The 18,246-nt window shown below is 38.9% G+C and overlaps 1 protein-coding gene across 1 annotated transcript in view; it reads right to left on the bottom strand.

Annotated features, from left to right (window-relative positions):
* Nucleotides 1–18,246, bottom strand: part of LRP1B (LDL receptor related protein 1B) — a 3,812,342-nt gene that overhangs the window by 172,123 nt on the left and 3,621,973 nt on the right. The window contains exon 82 of the mRNA XM_078683424.1: nt 15,824–15,997. Coding sequence (XP_078539550.1) covers nt 15,824–15,997 — 174 coding nt within the window. The remainder of the gene's footprint in view (nt 1–15,823; nt 15,998–18,246) is intronic.

Below are 18,246 nucleotides of genomic sequence, written 5' to 3' on the forward strand. Positions count from 1 at the left end.
CCAGGACTGGGAGAGCATCACTCGACAGGGTAGCTTCAGACATGTAGGAGTCCAGATGCAGCTGCAATCATGTTGGACCCTTCTGTCTCTAAGGTTCAAGACAGGAGGCCAGTCAACAAGCCCTTAGATTCACCATGGGGTCCTGGGTTCAAGAAATGTAGGTCCAGTCCTTCTCACCCAGACAGGAGCACAGCAAGGCAGACGTCCATTAGAGGGCAGTCTAGCAGAGTGGCAGTCTTCTGCAGCACAGCAGTCCTTCCTCCTATCCACAGGTCCAGAAGTGCCAGTTATGCCTTTGAAGTGGGGGAGAAGCTTCTAGAGGTTTTCCGTTGAAGTCCTGGGCACTCTGCCTTCTCTATCCTGGCTCTAGACTAACAACAGGGGGTATGAAGCCCTATGTGTGAAGGTAGGACACAGCCTATTCCTGTGTAAGTATGGCTGTACCCAGCTTCTCCCTCCCATCCTGCCAGTGATGGCCCATCCAAGCACACTTAAGTTCCCTATTATGTTTGACTGCCTAGGAGGAAGTCCCACTGTCAGGTATACCCAATTACGTGACCAGAGTCAGGCTACAGACAGTAAATGGCTAAGACAGAAAAATTGAACTTTCTAAAAGTGGCATTTTCAAACTTACAATCCGACTACACCATAAATTAAGATTTTAAATTCAGATTCCAGAGACACCAGACATGAACTGTGTGTTGGACGTGGATCTTTGTGCAGGCTCAACCCCAAACTCTTTGCCTTTGCTCTCCACTTTTTGCTGAGTTCGGTTTTGGTTTGCTTGTACCTTGCCTTGACTAGGATTTTGGTTGCTGCTTGACCAGGGCTCATACCCCAGTCAGCAAGTAATACAATTTCCAACAGTTACTTTTTCCCCATTTGGAAATTACACTAATAAAATGGAATAAGGTAACTCCAATGTTATCCCATGGTAAAGTAAGGTCGTGCAGGAGTGAAAAACGAATGTAAGAGTTTTTTACTACCAGGAAATGTAAAACATAAAAGTAAATGTCCATCTCTTTAAATACACTGTACCGTGGCCTTTGGACTGTCAAGGGCCTATCCTAGGGGTGACTCATATTTGTAGTAAAAATGAAGGTTTGGGCCTTGCAAAAGATTTATTTTGCCTGGACGAAATGGCAGCTTGAACTACACACCCATGCTGCAATGGCAGGGCTGGGACTTGTTCAAAAGGCTATGTAAGTAAACGGCACAATCAGTGCTGCAGGTACACTAATGGAATTCAATTTACAGGCCCTAGGTACATGTAGTACAGCTTTTCTAGGGGCTAATGAGTAAATAAAATATGGCAATTGGATATGAACTAATGTTACAATTTTTTATTTAGGGAGAGAACACTTTAGCATTGGTTGTCAGGGGTAAAGTAAACAGAGTTCAATGGTCAGCAAAATCAAATTTAGAAAAAAGTGGAGAGTAAAGGCAAAAGGTTTTGGGAAGGCCACACAAAGGCTGACTGGTCTAACAATCTTCATAGTGAATACATTGATTGAACAAAAGAAGTCAGAATGGCAACTCTTCCTTGTACATTGGGAAAGTGGGAATATAGATATGTATACCACCTGTAGATCTAGAAGCCTTTAGTTTAAAACACATGGTTATAAGCATTCTTATATTCGAAAGTCAATAAAATTAGTCACCCATTGCCATAACCTCCATAATAGGTCTGTCAAAGTTCTTTTAGCACTCATGACTGACTGTACAAGAGAATGTCATATACAGTAATGTCATCTCACATAAATATGTTTTAGGGGGAAAGCCTGATTCGATGGTTTCAATAAGGTTATTTGTGGATAGGTTTATCGCAACACAGTTTAGGCCTAATCTTTTGAATCATTTTCAAAATAAGGGGAGTTGTCATATGCAGGTAGCTAGCTGGAAAGAAAGGTTTTACTTTTCATTTCTAGTTTGGAGATAGCAACTCAGCAGATATGTAACAAGTTTGGTATGTGCCTGCATAGAGAGAATGAGGTAAGGCGAAGGAGAACTTTTGAGGTCAGTGATGAGGGTTTACTGATATGAGGTATCCGAGGGTGCACATGATGCAATGCAGTATGGATTTTATAAATTAAATCACTTGTAAAGAAAATGATGAGCTAAGACGGAGAAGCATAGTGGGATTAGGGTATAGTGGTTTTTTAAAGGGGAGTTGAAGGAGTAGAGAGTAAAGTGCTAGGATTAATACGATGGTTATGATTTTGGCGAGCAATATTTGTCAAACACATCTGTTGGAACTGGAAAATGGTTGTGGCAATGAAAGGAAGGAGTTAATGGTCCAAACAATTTCCTCAGGATGTGTTTGAAGCAATGTGATGAGTGTGTAGACGTAGGTTGGTTTAGATTTGTCAACAGCAGTGGATGGTGTGTATAGAGTTTGTTAATATTATTCGCAGATAGAGGTTGCCTTCGATTTGTGTCATTTGTGCAACAAAGCTATTACATTGGTTTTGAGATCCCTGAGGTGTGGTGCTATATATTCCTATGCTCATAAGGTCCTGCCTTATCAGTAATGTTTCTCTTAGGAAGTCCAATACAATATGATTGCCAGAAATGGGCCACCAAGAAAGTTCTTGAGAGATCTTGAATTTTAAAATATTCATGACAATGGCCCTATTTACAGATAAATTACATGTGTTAACACTCTATACTTGTAAGACAGTTAGGTTTTTGGATCAAACATGCTTTTGCTGATCAGACCTAAATAATGAGAACAATGCCACCTCTCCAGGCTCCTCGAAGCAGGAGATGTAACACATTCTCATACTGAAAATACGATCCCTATTTGTAAAAGGTAAACAGGAAACAAAGTAACAGGAACACAAATGCAGATAATGAAGCACACAATGGGATGCCAAGAAGACAACAGTGTTGCCAGTATATTAGAGATTCCTCATATTACAATATTTCCACCCTGAAAGTGCTGATGTAGTGATTTCCATGCAGGCATCTGCTGATGAATGCACTTGACTCTGCCCCCATTTCCTATAACTACACACATCTTACACCATCAGGTAGGCCGTTAGTCCACAAATGATGTGCACATATAAAGAGGAAAAATCCTCTGATCTGATAATTGTAGGTCTTCTTCTATACTGCAGCTCTGTGAGCAATTTCTAGTCAGTGTTAGCTAGTACTACTGGTGGGGTTGTCTCTTTCGTCTTCACTGAAAACAGCAACATATTTCCTATGCAAGAACTTACAACTAGTGCACATACAACTTGCTGTTGTGAAGATAATGTGGACCTGAGCTGTATGACAAGGCTCCAACAAAAAAAAAAGCCTGGGTAAATGTATTGAGGTTGCTTCACTAAGGTTCTATCGTAATGCTCTTTTTTCTGAGGTACAATAGCATTGTATAGATAGATGAAAGGCAGGTGCAGGGAATCTGGAAGTACTACTTTACATAAACAAAAGCAGCTGCCATTGTAAACATTTTCAGAGTTTCCTCACTTACCCAAATTTTTTTCAATAGTCTCTTTTTCTTATCACAGGATATATACCCCTCTTTGCCAGCAGGAAAGCTATTCTAGAAGTATATGCTACATTTTTATTCTCCTTTCCTTGAGGAAGGAGACGCCGAATGCTTTATTAGTTTGATCCCATGTATGGTGATTCCACTTGTAGAATGTTTTGAAGTGCACTATACTTCAGTACTATTGGCTGATGTATTAAGAGTGCATTCACAAACTATTTGAAAATGGACTGTGATTTTGTGACAGATCTGTGTAGTATTAGGTCAGTATACAAAATGACCATTCGCAGGGTTTCGCTGCAAAATCGGCTTTACGACCACGTGTGATTGGATACAAACATAGGGGTGTCAGCCTGCAATGGACAGTGGATCATCATCTGTGTTTACATTCCCAAATTGGCAACTTTTCTAATCAGTCCTAATTCATTAAAAGAATGGTGCAGATTTAAAAAGAATATAAACCTCCAGGGAGAGCAGGCAGTCCCCTGGATAACTTATTACTCCCCTGGAGGCTGTCAAAGGATTCTCAAAGGCCATTTACTAATCACAGACCTCCTTGTAGGTGTTAGTAACTGGTTGATGCCTTGCCACCAGTACTGCACTCAAACATTATTGACAAATGACATACAAAATCTCAATTTGGAAAGAGAACACACCTTGCACAACCCTTCCAAGCTGCGATTTGTTATGGGTGGCAAAACCCATTTTGCGAGTTAGAAAAACATTTTTGACTCATAACATGGGTTTTGTATAGAAATAACAATGTTGCTGTTGCAAACACTGTGAATTTGCGAATCACAGTCAATTTGTAAAGTCTTAGTCAAAAAGTGATGGTCGGAGAGGCTTGCAAAAAGTAAATCGACAGCTCATATATTGTGAAGTAATTAGTTCCATGGGGAGGTCCTATAAGTGGCTATTAAGATTCTCATTCACCAATGTGAATTCAAACTCATGAGGTAGTGGAATTGTAGCTCTTTGGGACCATGAAAGATATAATTGGCCATTAGGTATTTCTTGTCTGACCTACTTTTTTACTAAGTCTTTAGAAATGGACTTTGATGGCTGCTCCCAACGTTTGTCTTATGACCTGACGATGTTGTAATGAATCAATAAGGTTGAAAAACTGTTGACGCCTTCCTTTGGCAAATTAAGTGGAAGAATATACCTATTTTGTACTCTCTTCTCTCTGCCATTTTCCTTTGTTTACACTGTGAATGGTATTAATTGTCTGTCTTCTGTAACTTTGTGAGCACCAATTACATATTGTATGTCATATCTTTGTATAATTTATGTTTTATATGAATATTTTACAATAACAAACGATTGTTCAAACATTTTTTGTGGGTACCTTATTATTTTTTTATCTTCATTATTTTGTTTTATTTTTACTGAGTGATTGTGTCACAGTATTTTTATTGTGTTTCTGTTCTTTTGCATAAATTATTTCTCTAAACCATTGTAGGTGTATTTTTGACCTTAATTCAATACCTTCTTTTTGCTCATTTGCTCAGATGGCGCTGTTACTGGCAATTTTAGGTGAAACACTGCTTTGATGATTCAGCAGTCATTTCTCTGTTATCAATCAACATAATATTCAAATAATCCAGTGAATTAGCCTTAATTGTCATTGTAATCATTTTTTTAATGAAGTCATGTTTTTATTGGCGATTGAATGGTATTGATTTTGTGTATTGTACCACTTGAATTGAATTATGATCCAATGTAAATCACGTTTTATTAGATTGCTAAAATTTAAGAGCAAAGAAATGTCAGTCTACCTGTTCACAGAGTGCTCTACACATCTGTGTGTAATGCGAATATTTCTTTTCAATTTAACTTTACAGATAATGATGTTTGGTGAATGACACAAATATTGAATAAAAAATACTGGTGTACCTGTATTGTCAAAAATACCATCACTACTAAAATATAGAGGAACAGAATACTGAAGGTAAGGTAAAATTATTGTTGCACATAAAGTTTACTTTATTGTAGTCATATTTATTATTGTACTTTAATTATTAACTTTACAGTAGGTATTACTTTTTGGTGTTAATATTATCAATGTAAGTTTTAATGTTTAATTAAATATGTCATTATATTTAATTCATTTTTTTTAATTATTTAAGTTTTTTTTTCAGTGTATGTTACATTTGTTTATATTTGATTATTAATTTATATTTTAGTTTGTGGGGTTTCAGGGGAATATGATTGAAGCTGATTTATATTAATCTCTTTATATAATTGGCTATGGAAATTAATTATGTCACTGTTAATCAATTAAATTAATTGTTAAATTGATTATTTGTTATGTAAATATTTATGGTAATTAAATGATTTGGTAATTTGCTAATATGTGTATTTAATAATGAAATGTGTACAATGTATTTTATATGTGTTAGTTTTAATTTACTTTATTTTGTTTATTTCATGTTTTAAGGTAATTATTGTTTAATTAATAATATAATACATGTTAGGGGAGCAGTGTTTTTTTTGCATATTAGGGAGGAAAATTTATTTATTTAAACTTTATTTATATTGTTTTATATTTGTTACATTTATATATTTTATAATTGGTGTGTAAATGGTGTGTAATGGTTTGTAATGGTGTGTAAATCGTAAATCTTATGCCTAAAAGTCAAACACTTTCCTTACTGCTGCTCAGATTGTAGTGATAATAGTAAATGTAATCCCTCCAAAATCCAACACTGTCCCTATTGTTGTTTACATTGGTGTGGGAATCGTAAATCTGATGCCTGCAAGACCAACACTTTTCTTACTGTTGCTCAGATTGGAGTGGGAATAATAAATGTATCCCTCCAATTATCAACATGTTCCCAGTTGTTGCTTAAATTGGATTGGAAATAGTCATTCGATCCCTTCTAAAGTCCAATACTTTCAATGTTTTTGCTTATGTCGGAATGGGAGTAGTACCCCGCAAAATTCCTAACCTCTACTTGTTTATGTTGGAGTAGGAAAAGAAATTCTAACCCCTCCAGAGTCCATCATTTTTCCTATAGTTGTTTAGATTGCAGTAGGAATAGCATATCTAACCACACAAAGTCCAACACCTTCCCTTCTAAGCTTAATTCGGAGTGGAAATAGTAAATGTAAACCCTCCAAAGTTCAAAACTATCCCTACTCTTGTATCTATTACACTGGAAAAACTAAATGTAACCCCTCCAAAGTGTCACATTTTTTCTACGTTTGCTTAAATTAGAGTTAAACCAGCAAATCTGACTCCTAAGGTAGTGTTTGTTTTGAATTGTTATTATTGTAATACTTTTTTAATATTTATGTTTGTTTTACATGAATAAGAGTTGTTTATTTATTTGTTCCTATACTTTTATAATATTTGCATTTTTAATTAATGGTGACATTTTGTTAATATTGATTTTTAAATTATTGTCAATATTATTAATGTATTGTGTTAAATTATTTAAATATTTTCTAAGAATGTGTATCTATATTTTTAGCTCAAGTAGTAATTATGATATCTTTTAATAATTGTATTATTCAAATTAGGTTACGTTCATATTTATTGTTATGTATTGGATAATCCTATGCTTAAAAACTCTGCTAGAAAATCTGACAGTTAGCCTTTCACAGAATGGACTCTTCAGGGATTATTACTGACCAGGGATAGGCCTTTTAATGTGAGTAGGCATTCATATTGTAGATCTGTAGTGCTTACTGGAGGTCCTTGGTCCTTTCATTGTGTTACACATTATAGGCAAAATCTGCCTAAAGTGCCTAATAGGTATCAATCTAGGGGTAAACATGCACCCTGAGTGTGGATGTACAGTCCCTAACATCCCATGTACAAATCATATGGTAGGATTTGTCATATTACCCTGGCTCAGCTCAGAATCAGATTAAAAGCCATTTCCACATTACTTGGGCAAGTAAATTACTCTGCTCTCCAACAGAGAGATTAAAGGCCTCTCCGTACAATAGAAAAATTAATAATTCTTGGTCATGTTTCTGTAAAAGGAAAGGTGGTGAAGGGGACAGCCCTGGCCCACTGGAACACAGGAGGAGGGTCATACATCTGGAGCAAACACAGGACAGGCTCACCTTTGAAGTTTTGGTAGGAAGGGGTTTGGCAGGTGTGTCATAAAAGGATCGAGCTGAGGCTTTCAAGGGGGCTCTTCCCCAGACAACTTTCCACAGATGACTTTCCACAGACAACTTCAAGTCATCTTAATGGTTTGTTCCAAAATGCTGTGCTGGAGGGTTCAGACAGGGATGATGTAGCATCCAAGGATTGACCAGGGGTACCTTCTAAAAGAAGACCACAAAGGAGAGACATATTCGAAGACACCGGACCTGGGAGCAGAACCAGCAATAGAACTACCAGGTGGAAGAAGAAGCCACCTCATGATCGACAAGAATGGACTTTGAGACTTTGACTATAGCTGACTTGCAGGACTCCTGAGTATGTTGCGACGACACCCTTATGTTGACTGTGGAATGACTTGGGGAATGGGCCTGCTGAGGGACACTCTAGAGACTTCTGTGGACTGGTCCTTTACTCTGCTTATCCACAAGTGGCCTTCAAGATGCCAGGGGCTCTGGGGCCTGGGAAGGTGATTAGCACCAGGAGCCACGTTGAGGTCTGGATCAAGCAACCAAGAAATCCAGCTTCCACAGAAAGGTTTCACCATTAGAGGTGAGGAGTCCTGAGGAGAATGTCCCTGGTAGCTAGGGATTGCCCCAGAAGTAGACAAGCCATAAGTTGTTAAAATGGACCCTATGGGGCCCAATGTATCACATTTTAAAGCTAGGTCTCACTGGGGAACAGGCGAAGAACCACTAATCTATCTCACAAAACAAAACCCATGGTTAGTGCAACCTCCTTTTTAAAAATAATTTAATGAGGAGAGGGCATGCATGGTAGTCCCTCCACAGATTATTCATCTGCCCCAGGAACCCCATCCCCCGCGACAAAATGCAAACTCAGATGTCCTGGGGGACGTCAACCACTTGGAATAGAGAGTAAAAGGCCATGGAAAGAAGAGCCTTTGGGGTACTTATCAACCCAGTGCTTATGTCTGTGGGGAGGTGAATGCAATTTGATTGAAGCCTGTCACACACAATAAACATAGAAAGAGGAAATGTGCTTTCTGCACTTAATACTAAAACCAACAATGCATCACAAGGTTGTGTTGAAAGTTGAAAAGGGGACCCAAGAGGGCATGCTGCTCATCAATTATTTGTGGCTCTGTTGAAAGAGTAGACAATAATCCACTGCAAGGGTGTTGAATTGACATAAATGGTGTTCAAAAAAAGCAGAAAGTGCAGCATCAACATTCATAAACAATTTTCGGGGGGGGTGCAGAAAGTACAGCAGCCCCATAACACATGTTTATAAAAGAATAACCCTAAGGTTCCAGGGGCATTGCAAAAAAGACCCAGTGAAAGGTTTGTTTTACGTCTATGCATTGCTAGAGCCTGTACTATTGCACAAAGGATCTGGAGTGGGAAGACGTGTGTGTATGCTTACATCACTTCAGTAGCAGTCCAAATATAGTAAATGAAAGGCACTGAGACACATCTTTTGTATTGGAATATGGATGTTAGTACAGTGTTTACTATTATAATGACATAATTTGACTATTGGTACTGTGGACATTGATTGTGACCAAGCCGAAAGGCCTAACTCATTTAAAATGATACCCCCTTATACTGTGCAAATAATATAGGTGGGGAGTATTTTAGTTGTAGGTTCAGGATCCCTTAGAGGTGTAGTGCGATATGTGGGTGTCACCAAATATACATCCATCTCCAAGAATGTATATATTAGTAATTTAATGTGTAGTATTTAGTAGCTTCTCTGTAATAAAGTGCTTTTTTGTTTTCAAAGAAAAAGCATAGACTAGCAAATCATTTATTGAGCAATGCTGTTGCGTACCATCAAGCTGAAGTTACTAGCCCACACCACTTTCTCTGAGTAGGCCTTGGACTGCTAAGCTTCACTACCCTGAGGAGGTCAAGAGCTATAATGGAACACGTGGTTCCCAATAAAAAGATAATTGTGAATTTTATGCTTGTGAAGGACTCACATCCTTCACAAATATCCCCATTTCCTGCAATATAGGTCAGAATCTGTGGTCCCTACAACTTCTGTACTGGATTCTTTGATAATATAGCCTATGTTTTTTGGTTGACTTATTTAGTTAAGTTGAAAATGCTTCAATAAAATAATAGGCTCTCTAAATGTATTTTTATTCTGCTTTAACAGGACATTATTCAAATTGCTGTTATTATTCCTGTCAAATTTCCCTTCAAACCACAAAACAGCATTTCCTATGCTAAAATATGGTATGTGTTTCATAGTTATTAAGATGATAGCACATTTAGAGAATCATTTCTTGGGATTCATAAATGTATTCCATTGGATGACTGCTTTTTTCCTAGAACTTTGTTTCCACCCTTTACTGTAATAGTAATCATTAAAGGCAGCTAAGTGAACAAGAGTATAGAAAACGTAGAGGACAGGAAGTATGCATTTGTTCTGGGTAATGGTATGGCGTATGTTCTAAGAGCCTACTTTGAGTCTTCTTTACAGTTTAATTTGAACAATTAATTAAAATGTAAATTGCACTATTATTTTTTTTTAATAGAAATCTACACACAAGATAAGAGAGGGTCCATTTACTGGTCTAAATCTGCTCAAAACACCATCCACGTCAGTTCCAAATGCTCTGTCTGCGGATTATTCTCTAAGCCTAGACTTTTAAAATCCTGATTGATTTGGGGTTCTCTTTTAGGTATAGGTCTAAATCTGATAGTTCTCAATGAGCAATTTTGAATTTCTCAATGCACACTTTATAAATTAAAAATATTTCTTGGAACACTGTCCTTAGATGGGTTGAAACAACAGGCTTTCACAGTTTAATATTCTTTGCAAACGGGAAGCCATTTGCAGAACATCTAATATAGTTGTCACTTTCAACATGCCGATTGGAGCCTTTGCTGACATGCTTTATTTCAACTCTTTCTGTTCAAAGGCACAGAAAAGGTGCCAGAAGTTTTAGTTGATAATGAATAAGTTAGACTATTCTGTTCTACGCTAATATGAAACTATTTTTTCAACAATCTTTCCTGGATATCAAAGATGACTATGTCATGCATCTCAAAGCACTCGGTTACCATAACAACTTGTCACTATCATCTAGACTTTCTCAGCAGTGGTACTGCGACTTATGCAGACTCTTTAACAATTCTGAGTAAAGAAGGAGAATTTATAAGAAAAGTCAAGCTTGTTGGCTGTGTAGTATTCCAGACAACTCAATAATGAATGAAAACAGACGTGTTTGCAAAGAATCCTAATTTCTGAGTGCAATAATGTAACTATCCTGTTATTTTGAGTCTGTTTTATTAAGATGTTATTTCCATGATGCAGATATTATAATATCCTGTCGTTAGCTCACATTTTCACTCTTGGAAGAAAACTTATTTAGATCTATGACCTATGAATTGATTACAAAAGACAATGGAATAAATATTGTCTCAAATAAATTAAAAGTACTCAACAATGATTGTATTTGCCTTGGTGTTGCTCCCACCATGGTTGATATGGGACCAATTGGCAGGTCAATGTACACTAGAAAAGGAAATCTGAATAACAATACAACATTCAAATCGCTTACAACTCCTTCCATTGCTTCCAACTGTAGTACAGTGGGTTCCACAGTTGTTGGATAAGTACATGCTGCAATATAATTTGAAATGCAAATGTCACTGGGCTATTGGGCTCCAACCATAGTGTTTGAGGTCATTTGCCACTGGTGCCCTGGAGCAAGTCCTACTATGGCTCTTCAAATTGGGCCACGCACCACTCTCTCCAACTTGACTCTGAAGGGAGCAATGTGAGCAGTCACTGGAATTCTGGGAGATGTAGTGTTGGGGCGCACGTGCTAATATCAATAATCAACCAGTAAACACAAAAGTAATGTCTTGCCTCATCCTTATCTTAATGAAAAAAAACATTTCATCTCACTTCAAAGTAAATAATGTACAGTTCAACAAATAAGACATAAAGGGCTGCAGGCTGCTTGGTTCTCAAGGTGAGGCGCTACATCCCCTTCTCAGTAAGCGTCTTCTTTCCCATGAGTGCCATAATTCTTGCTATTACAGTCCGCACCCTTCAATGGGTTTAGGCAGGATTGAGGTCAGTTGTAGTTAGCTCAAATGATCTCACATTTTTCAAGTGTGCAGTTAAGTGAAATAGTTGTGTCTTTAGGGTAAAATAACAGTTTTTAGCTGGTGCCACTTTTTGGTCTATGTTCCTTCATGTATCTCATTTCCTGTTGCAGATAAGCTCCTCGGCTTATCCCCAGCTTCCTCTTGAAAGTCTCCTGCATGTAGTGGATGCCGTCAACTACTCCCACATTTCTAGTGAGGTAAAGGAGGCAACCTTTTCAGATGGTGCTGCGAGAAAAGGTCTGGGAGGTTGTTCTTTGCAGTAGTGCCCACTTGGTTGCAGGCAGGTGCTCAGGAAAGGTTCTCACAGTGTTTTCTTTGGGTAGTGGCAGCCTCTGGAGAGATCAGGTCTCCATTTGACAATGAGGCAGTTCTTTATTACTCGTTGGGAGTGGCAACACCAGGATATCAAACCAGCAGCCGGCTGCCAAGTCCCATGCTTCTGGCAAAACGTTGGTGCAGCTCACTTAGTAAACTCCATAGTGAGGCCGGGGAAACTTTTCACAGTACTGGTCTCCTACCACACACACTTGGCCATGAGTTTTCTCTGAGGCTCCCCTTACAGGAACACGAAGGGCCTCTCCTCATGGACAGACTCCCTTGTTGTAGAGCCAGGCACAATCCTTCCCTCGCGTGGGCAGGTTTCTAAGCTTTTCAGGTAAACCCTCAGGTTCTGCCGCAGAAAGTTTAACTTCGGTTAATGTCCCGCTGTCAGTCACATAGCACCCTTGGTTGCACTGCAGCTCTTTGAGTTGTCTGCAGAGCGCTCGCTACTTGGTGAAGAAGAACTTTGGTTTGGAACTAAGTTGGTAACTTTGGATGCCATATATATGCACAGTTTGGGTTGGTTTTCTTTCAAATATCATTTCTAGATTGGCCTTGAGACACTGCTTTTATGCAAAGTCTTGTTTCTCACAGCAAGTAGAAATTGGGCATGGACTGTGAGAATTTTGGGTCTGGATGTTATCAACCTTCCTGAAGTGCTAATCAAAGACACAGGAAAGGGCACCCTGGCCTTCAAATGTCTTCTCCTTGAACAACAGAAACAAAATGGCATGAAACCTAATCAGCAGCTCCTTGATAACAAAGTCCTCATGGAATTCCTGTAGGTAGCACTGTCTCAATCTTCCTCATTCCTTTGTCTGGATCTCTACCCTCAAGCCAAACAAATGCAGGCAATATACTTTCCCTGACTGGAGACATTATCCTCACCCTACAGCTTCCGCCACCCTACAAGTAGGAGCATCCAAATGGATCCCGTTGCTTCAGTACTCAGTCTCACATACACACAGCTTCGTATTGCCCAATGCCGACTGAGCATGTGTATGCTTTGGATATGCACATGGGACACCAGTGTAAGATTCTGCGCTTCACTTAGTAGCAAACTCTTAAATAAAAGGAGTCAGTAGGGCACACTTTCACTAACAGATAAAACAAGCATTGGCATAGCCAATAGGTCTCGCCTTTGGGACCTTATAAGTGGTTAGCTAGAGTTACACCTATTCCTGCTAAACCAACTGAGCGCCAACCTTCCGTCACCAGAAATCACTCAGCCTCTTAGGGCCTTCTAGAAGACACACCTCTTCCTGTTGAACAAACTGACCTCCCACCTTGGAGCACTCACGTTCATTTAGCCTCCCTCACGCAGAGAGATGCACACCCTAAAAATGTATTCTTTAACATGGAATTAAACCAAACTACAATTGATTTTACCATCTTTTATATTTCAGGTCAAGGCTAAAAGTCAGGACTCCAGTTTCACATACAGTCAGACACTTAAGGCAAACATTTACCATGCAGTGAACATGCCTATCCCGACAGTCAGCTTCTATTTCAGCATGTGAGGATCAAAGAATGATGGAATCATGATGGGCTGATTGTGGCCACATCTCTCTGCACTTAGTGATTGCAATAGATTCTGACCCAGATATAACTTGTAATTAAATCAGCCATTTTGCTATAAAAGCTGTATCTACTGAGCATCCACCACGACGAAAAAGAACATTTTCAAAGATCAGCCCTACCATAAGCTCATGTTTGTAAGGATTAGAGTATGTGGTATAAATTTCTACAAGCCAAGACGTTACGACATGTTTCACTTGTTGAATCTAATGGAAGTTACCCCTCATTGTAGGAAACCATTCAACAATAATAGATAGCAATCAGTCTTCAAATGTTTTTATACCAAACCCATCATCCCATATGTGTGTAAAGCGCTCTGATATCTGTGAGGATCTTGTGAGGATCTTGTTCGCGCTCTATAAAACTTTCTAAATAAAAATCCTAGGTGTCTCCTGTCGGTGGTTTCCTCAGAAAGGGCGCTGGTAAAAGCCTGCTCCAGGAGTCATCCTTTGTTGGTTTCTGTAGTATGTGGCATAGGGACACTACCATGCTTAGGAACCATTAAGGGGCTGTATACTTTCTCCAACCAGAGAAGATTACATAGCGTCTGCAAAGGTGTATTTGTTCTCTGGGGTAAGCTCAAACATGTGTTGCCATTCTTTACTTTTTCTGTGTGAGATGGATTTTCATTCTGCTGCTTTTTGTACTATGTATGTGTTATGTTTGAGGGAATCACATTCATTTGCTTGTGTTGTTGTCCATTGTTCTGTCAGGAGCTGCTGTCCCTGTTGCACCTATTTTATTTGTAAGTCGAGCTTGTGCAGTTGCTTTTATTGCAGCAAATTATCTGTATATGAGTGAATCTAAACGTGATAGTCTTTGTGTGATAAGGTATGCACAGCTGTTGTCTGTTTAGGTGTGAGTGAAGTTTGCTGTGTTGCCACCTGGAAAGGTTCTACCTGATGTATGTGTATGTCTCTGTATCTGTATGAACTCATCTTACCTATTATTGCCTTAGGTCTTAACACTGCCTTCTCCCCATCCTGCTGCTCTCATTGTATCCCTCTGTCCTTCTTTCTTTCACTCGTCCATTTGCCTTCTTCCCAGACAAAACCACCTATTTCATTATTGCTCTTCAAACTAATGCCTCTGAAAGACTGGAAGGGCAGAGCCAGACTTTCAAGTGTAGGCTCTAGCCTACTGCTGCCAGACATTCAAAGGCCTGGGAAAAGAGCAAGGTTTTCTGTCGTAGACTCTTGTTCTGTGTTCCTCATTCCCACAAACTTTATTTTAACAGCAGAAACACTGTGCTTTTCATCCTGCTGCCATTCTGCCGCCCATCTCTCCTGAACTACTGCCTTGGCAGCCTGGAGAGCAAGAGACCCAACTCTAAGAACACAACCACTGGCAGAAGAAAGAAGACCAAAACAAGTTTAACCCATACAATGATGGTGATATTTGTATTATTGTCTGGAGGCAGGTAAAGCTTGTTTTGGAAATGTGTGTTGCTGGTTGAGCGTGTTTAGAAAATCCATCACAAAGTGGGAAAAAAGGGCTGTGAGTTTTACTGTTGAGTTGCCTCCCCAAAGTTCAACCTCACTACCCAAGGAGATAAAATCCACACTTTGAAGGATATCGCTGTTCTAAGTTTCTTGAAGATCCCTGATCAAACGCCTGTCAACTTTGGTCGAGATCGGTCGAGTTCACAAAAAAATTACATCTAGTTTGTGGCACTTTTTTGTGCCTCAGTCCAGATGCAAAATCCATTTTGGTATTTACTAAGTAACACTGATGTCCATTTACATTTCACTTCACTTGGTGTTCTGTGTTTCGTGATCTTTGGTAAGTCTAGACCTTTGTTTGCACATGAGCATTTCAAAGATGGCCCCCAACATCTCTTGGTTTTGTACCAGAAGAAAATTGCAAATGGGACTGTAGTTTGTTCACTAGTACAGCTAGTTTTGGGAGGTACATACCTGTATGGTTAGGATCTATAGAAATGTTTATTAATATTAAAAACAAGTTGAAATAACATGTTCTTTTCTAATTTAATAACAGTTTACATGTTGACCATGGTATAAAACAAACTGCTGTAATAGTCAATAAACCTGACCAGTATCCACTTATTCAGGGATGTATATTAAATTTCCCTCTCACTCTGCCATGCTTTATTTAATGATTTTAAACAGCCAACATATTGTTCAGTCACACCCAGTAACATGATGCCAGTACCTGAAGGAGCATTCTTGTAAGTTAATGAAAATAAATAAAAATGCTTACAACGTGGTTGCTTGTAGCGATGTGAAATTAGAATGTTTTTTGTTTTCTCAACATCCAAATTAAGATACTCCAAAGATGTCTGGCCAAATTTCTGAACTCTAAAAGCACCGATTTTTAATCCAGCTCCATAAATATATTCTTCAAATATGTCAATTCTTTGCGGATGCAACAAACCTGAAAGTACATGAAAATAGGGATTATTTTTTAAAGATTTTCATACTGCATTCCAGAGTTTAATTTTAGATCCGTGTCTGTAACAGGCCAGATCATTTAGGAGGTTGTGGTACAAATATATGAAAATGTTTAAACCGCTCTCTTTTAGCACAATGCTTTATTTATGCCTTGGAAATAATGTATGACTAATTTTGAAGCACGTTAATACCCAATGAAATATGCAACTACCCATACAATAACTTTTCTTTTGGAGAATGTTGTCAAATACACATACATAAAGGCAAGAAGAAAAGCTGTGTCCTCATCGTTTTTAGAAATATATTTTCTTCATTTAATCCCACCACATCTATTTGAACTTTCAAACTAAACAGGTCATTGAAGGAAAGAGTGGATTCTATAAAATTGAAGGTCTGCATCTATACTTTTTTTTCTCACTGCAGGTGCTTCGAATAGTAATTTTAAGTAAGTAGAATATCAAAAATATCAGCCCTTTATTTGAACAAGTGAAACATACCTTTTGCAAACCAGGGAGTGTACTATTGTAAGGTTGTGCCATTTGATTCCATTTCTTTTGTGAATTCCTCACCAACAACTATCAATGTTCATGTGTTCAATGTAAAAACAAAGCACACATAAGATCAATTCTGTAGCAATAATGAATTATCCATGTGAGTTCTGGAGTAAGGCAGTTAAAATTCACACCTACTTGCAGACAGCTCATTGTGACTAAGTCTAATTGATTTTTGCTGCTATAATAAAGAACTGGCGTTTGAAAAAGAAGTTGATCAAATGATCACACACTTGAAATGTCAATAATTTGGTAAATACCTGCTGCTGCTCTGCACTAAAGTAATCATCAAGGCAGTTGCTACATTTGTCCAGATAGATGATTCACCTGCCAATCAAAGTAAACATCATTGTGATGAGGCTATATGGTATGCAGGAATCTGCAGATTCCATGCCCCAGAGGAAAGTTGTATTGTGTCATGCACGAGTTACAGTAGTTAATATCGCAGATATGTCACATTTCAGGGAACTATTGGTGTAACTGGGTATAAGTGTCTGCTTGCCACAGGATTATCCTACATAGGGGCCAATTACGATGTCGGTCGTTTCCGACCGAATCGGGTTCCGCAAGTCCAACCAACCAATTACAATGCTTCCGAACATCGTTCGGGCAGACTCGCATTGACTTCAATGAGAGCCAGTGTCCCGAATGAGAACACAGGTTAACAATGAAAAAAGAGGTGGTTGGAGAAAACCCTGCACCCTGTGGTGGGCACCTCAAGGTGCCTGCCACGCTGTGCATGGATGGAAAGAGGGGCCCATTGGGTACCACCACGGGCACCAACCGGAGGCCTATGGGTGAAGGGGGCCTGCTATGGGCTCCCAAAGTTAGATTCCTACAGATGTTTAGTGTCAAGCACACTGATTTGTAATGGCTGTCAGAATCGGACATCGTAATCGCTCGGTCGAAAATCGTGTCCATAGAGCTGTACTATTCGGCTCCGAATGACTCGGGCTGTCCCAATGCCGATCGGACCTGAACTGGACCACCCAAATCGTTTCCTTGCATCGTAATCCGTCATTCGGAATGTATCCAGTTCGGTTGGAAACATAGGTTCTGACTCGAATTCAGAGAATCCTAATCCGGTTTGGAGCCTTTCTAACCAACATCGTAATCCGCCCCATAGTCTGAATATCATTTACCCCTGGGATAGTGGATGGATGTAGAAAAAAGTTCTCAAAGTTTTGTGGTGCGATAGTTCATGTCTAAATTTAATAAATATAGAAAAACAACTGCCAGCCTTCCAGCAAGGTGGGATCAGTAAAAAGTGGTACAAAGACTTGTCTACAACCCATCCCATAAACTTAAAGTTGGGCATGCCCTTAGTGAGCTCATTTATGACCATAACGTTTATATTATTCTCTGGAGCCTATCTACTACATGATTTTCAGTGCCTCTTCAACACCATTCATGAACATGAGGACTCCAAAGAATCTTTGGGAACCATGGACTTGATAACACATTTCCTTTCAGAAAAACGATTTGTTCGTCTGTTGCCACTAACAAAATTTGCTGGGGTTGTGTCGACAGCCAGTGGTATATCAGGATCTGGAGCATGAACTTGAAGGCCTGACACTTTCAACGTTACAACTGTAAAATCCCTATCTTTTTATGTTTGAAGATTCCACAGCCATAAAGATACTATTAGTAAAACAGCTGTGTGATCAGGAAACAATCATAA

Source organism: Lissotriton helveticus, chromosome 3_1, assembly GCF_964261635.1.
Source record: "Lissotriton helveticus chromosome 3_1, aLisHel1.1, whole genome shotgun sequence".
NCBI lineage: Eukaryota > Metazoa > Chordata > Amphibia > Caudata > Salamandridae > Lissotriton > Lissotriton helveticus.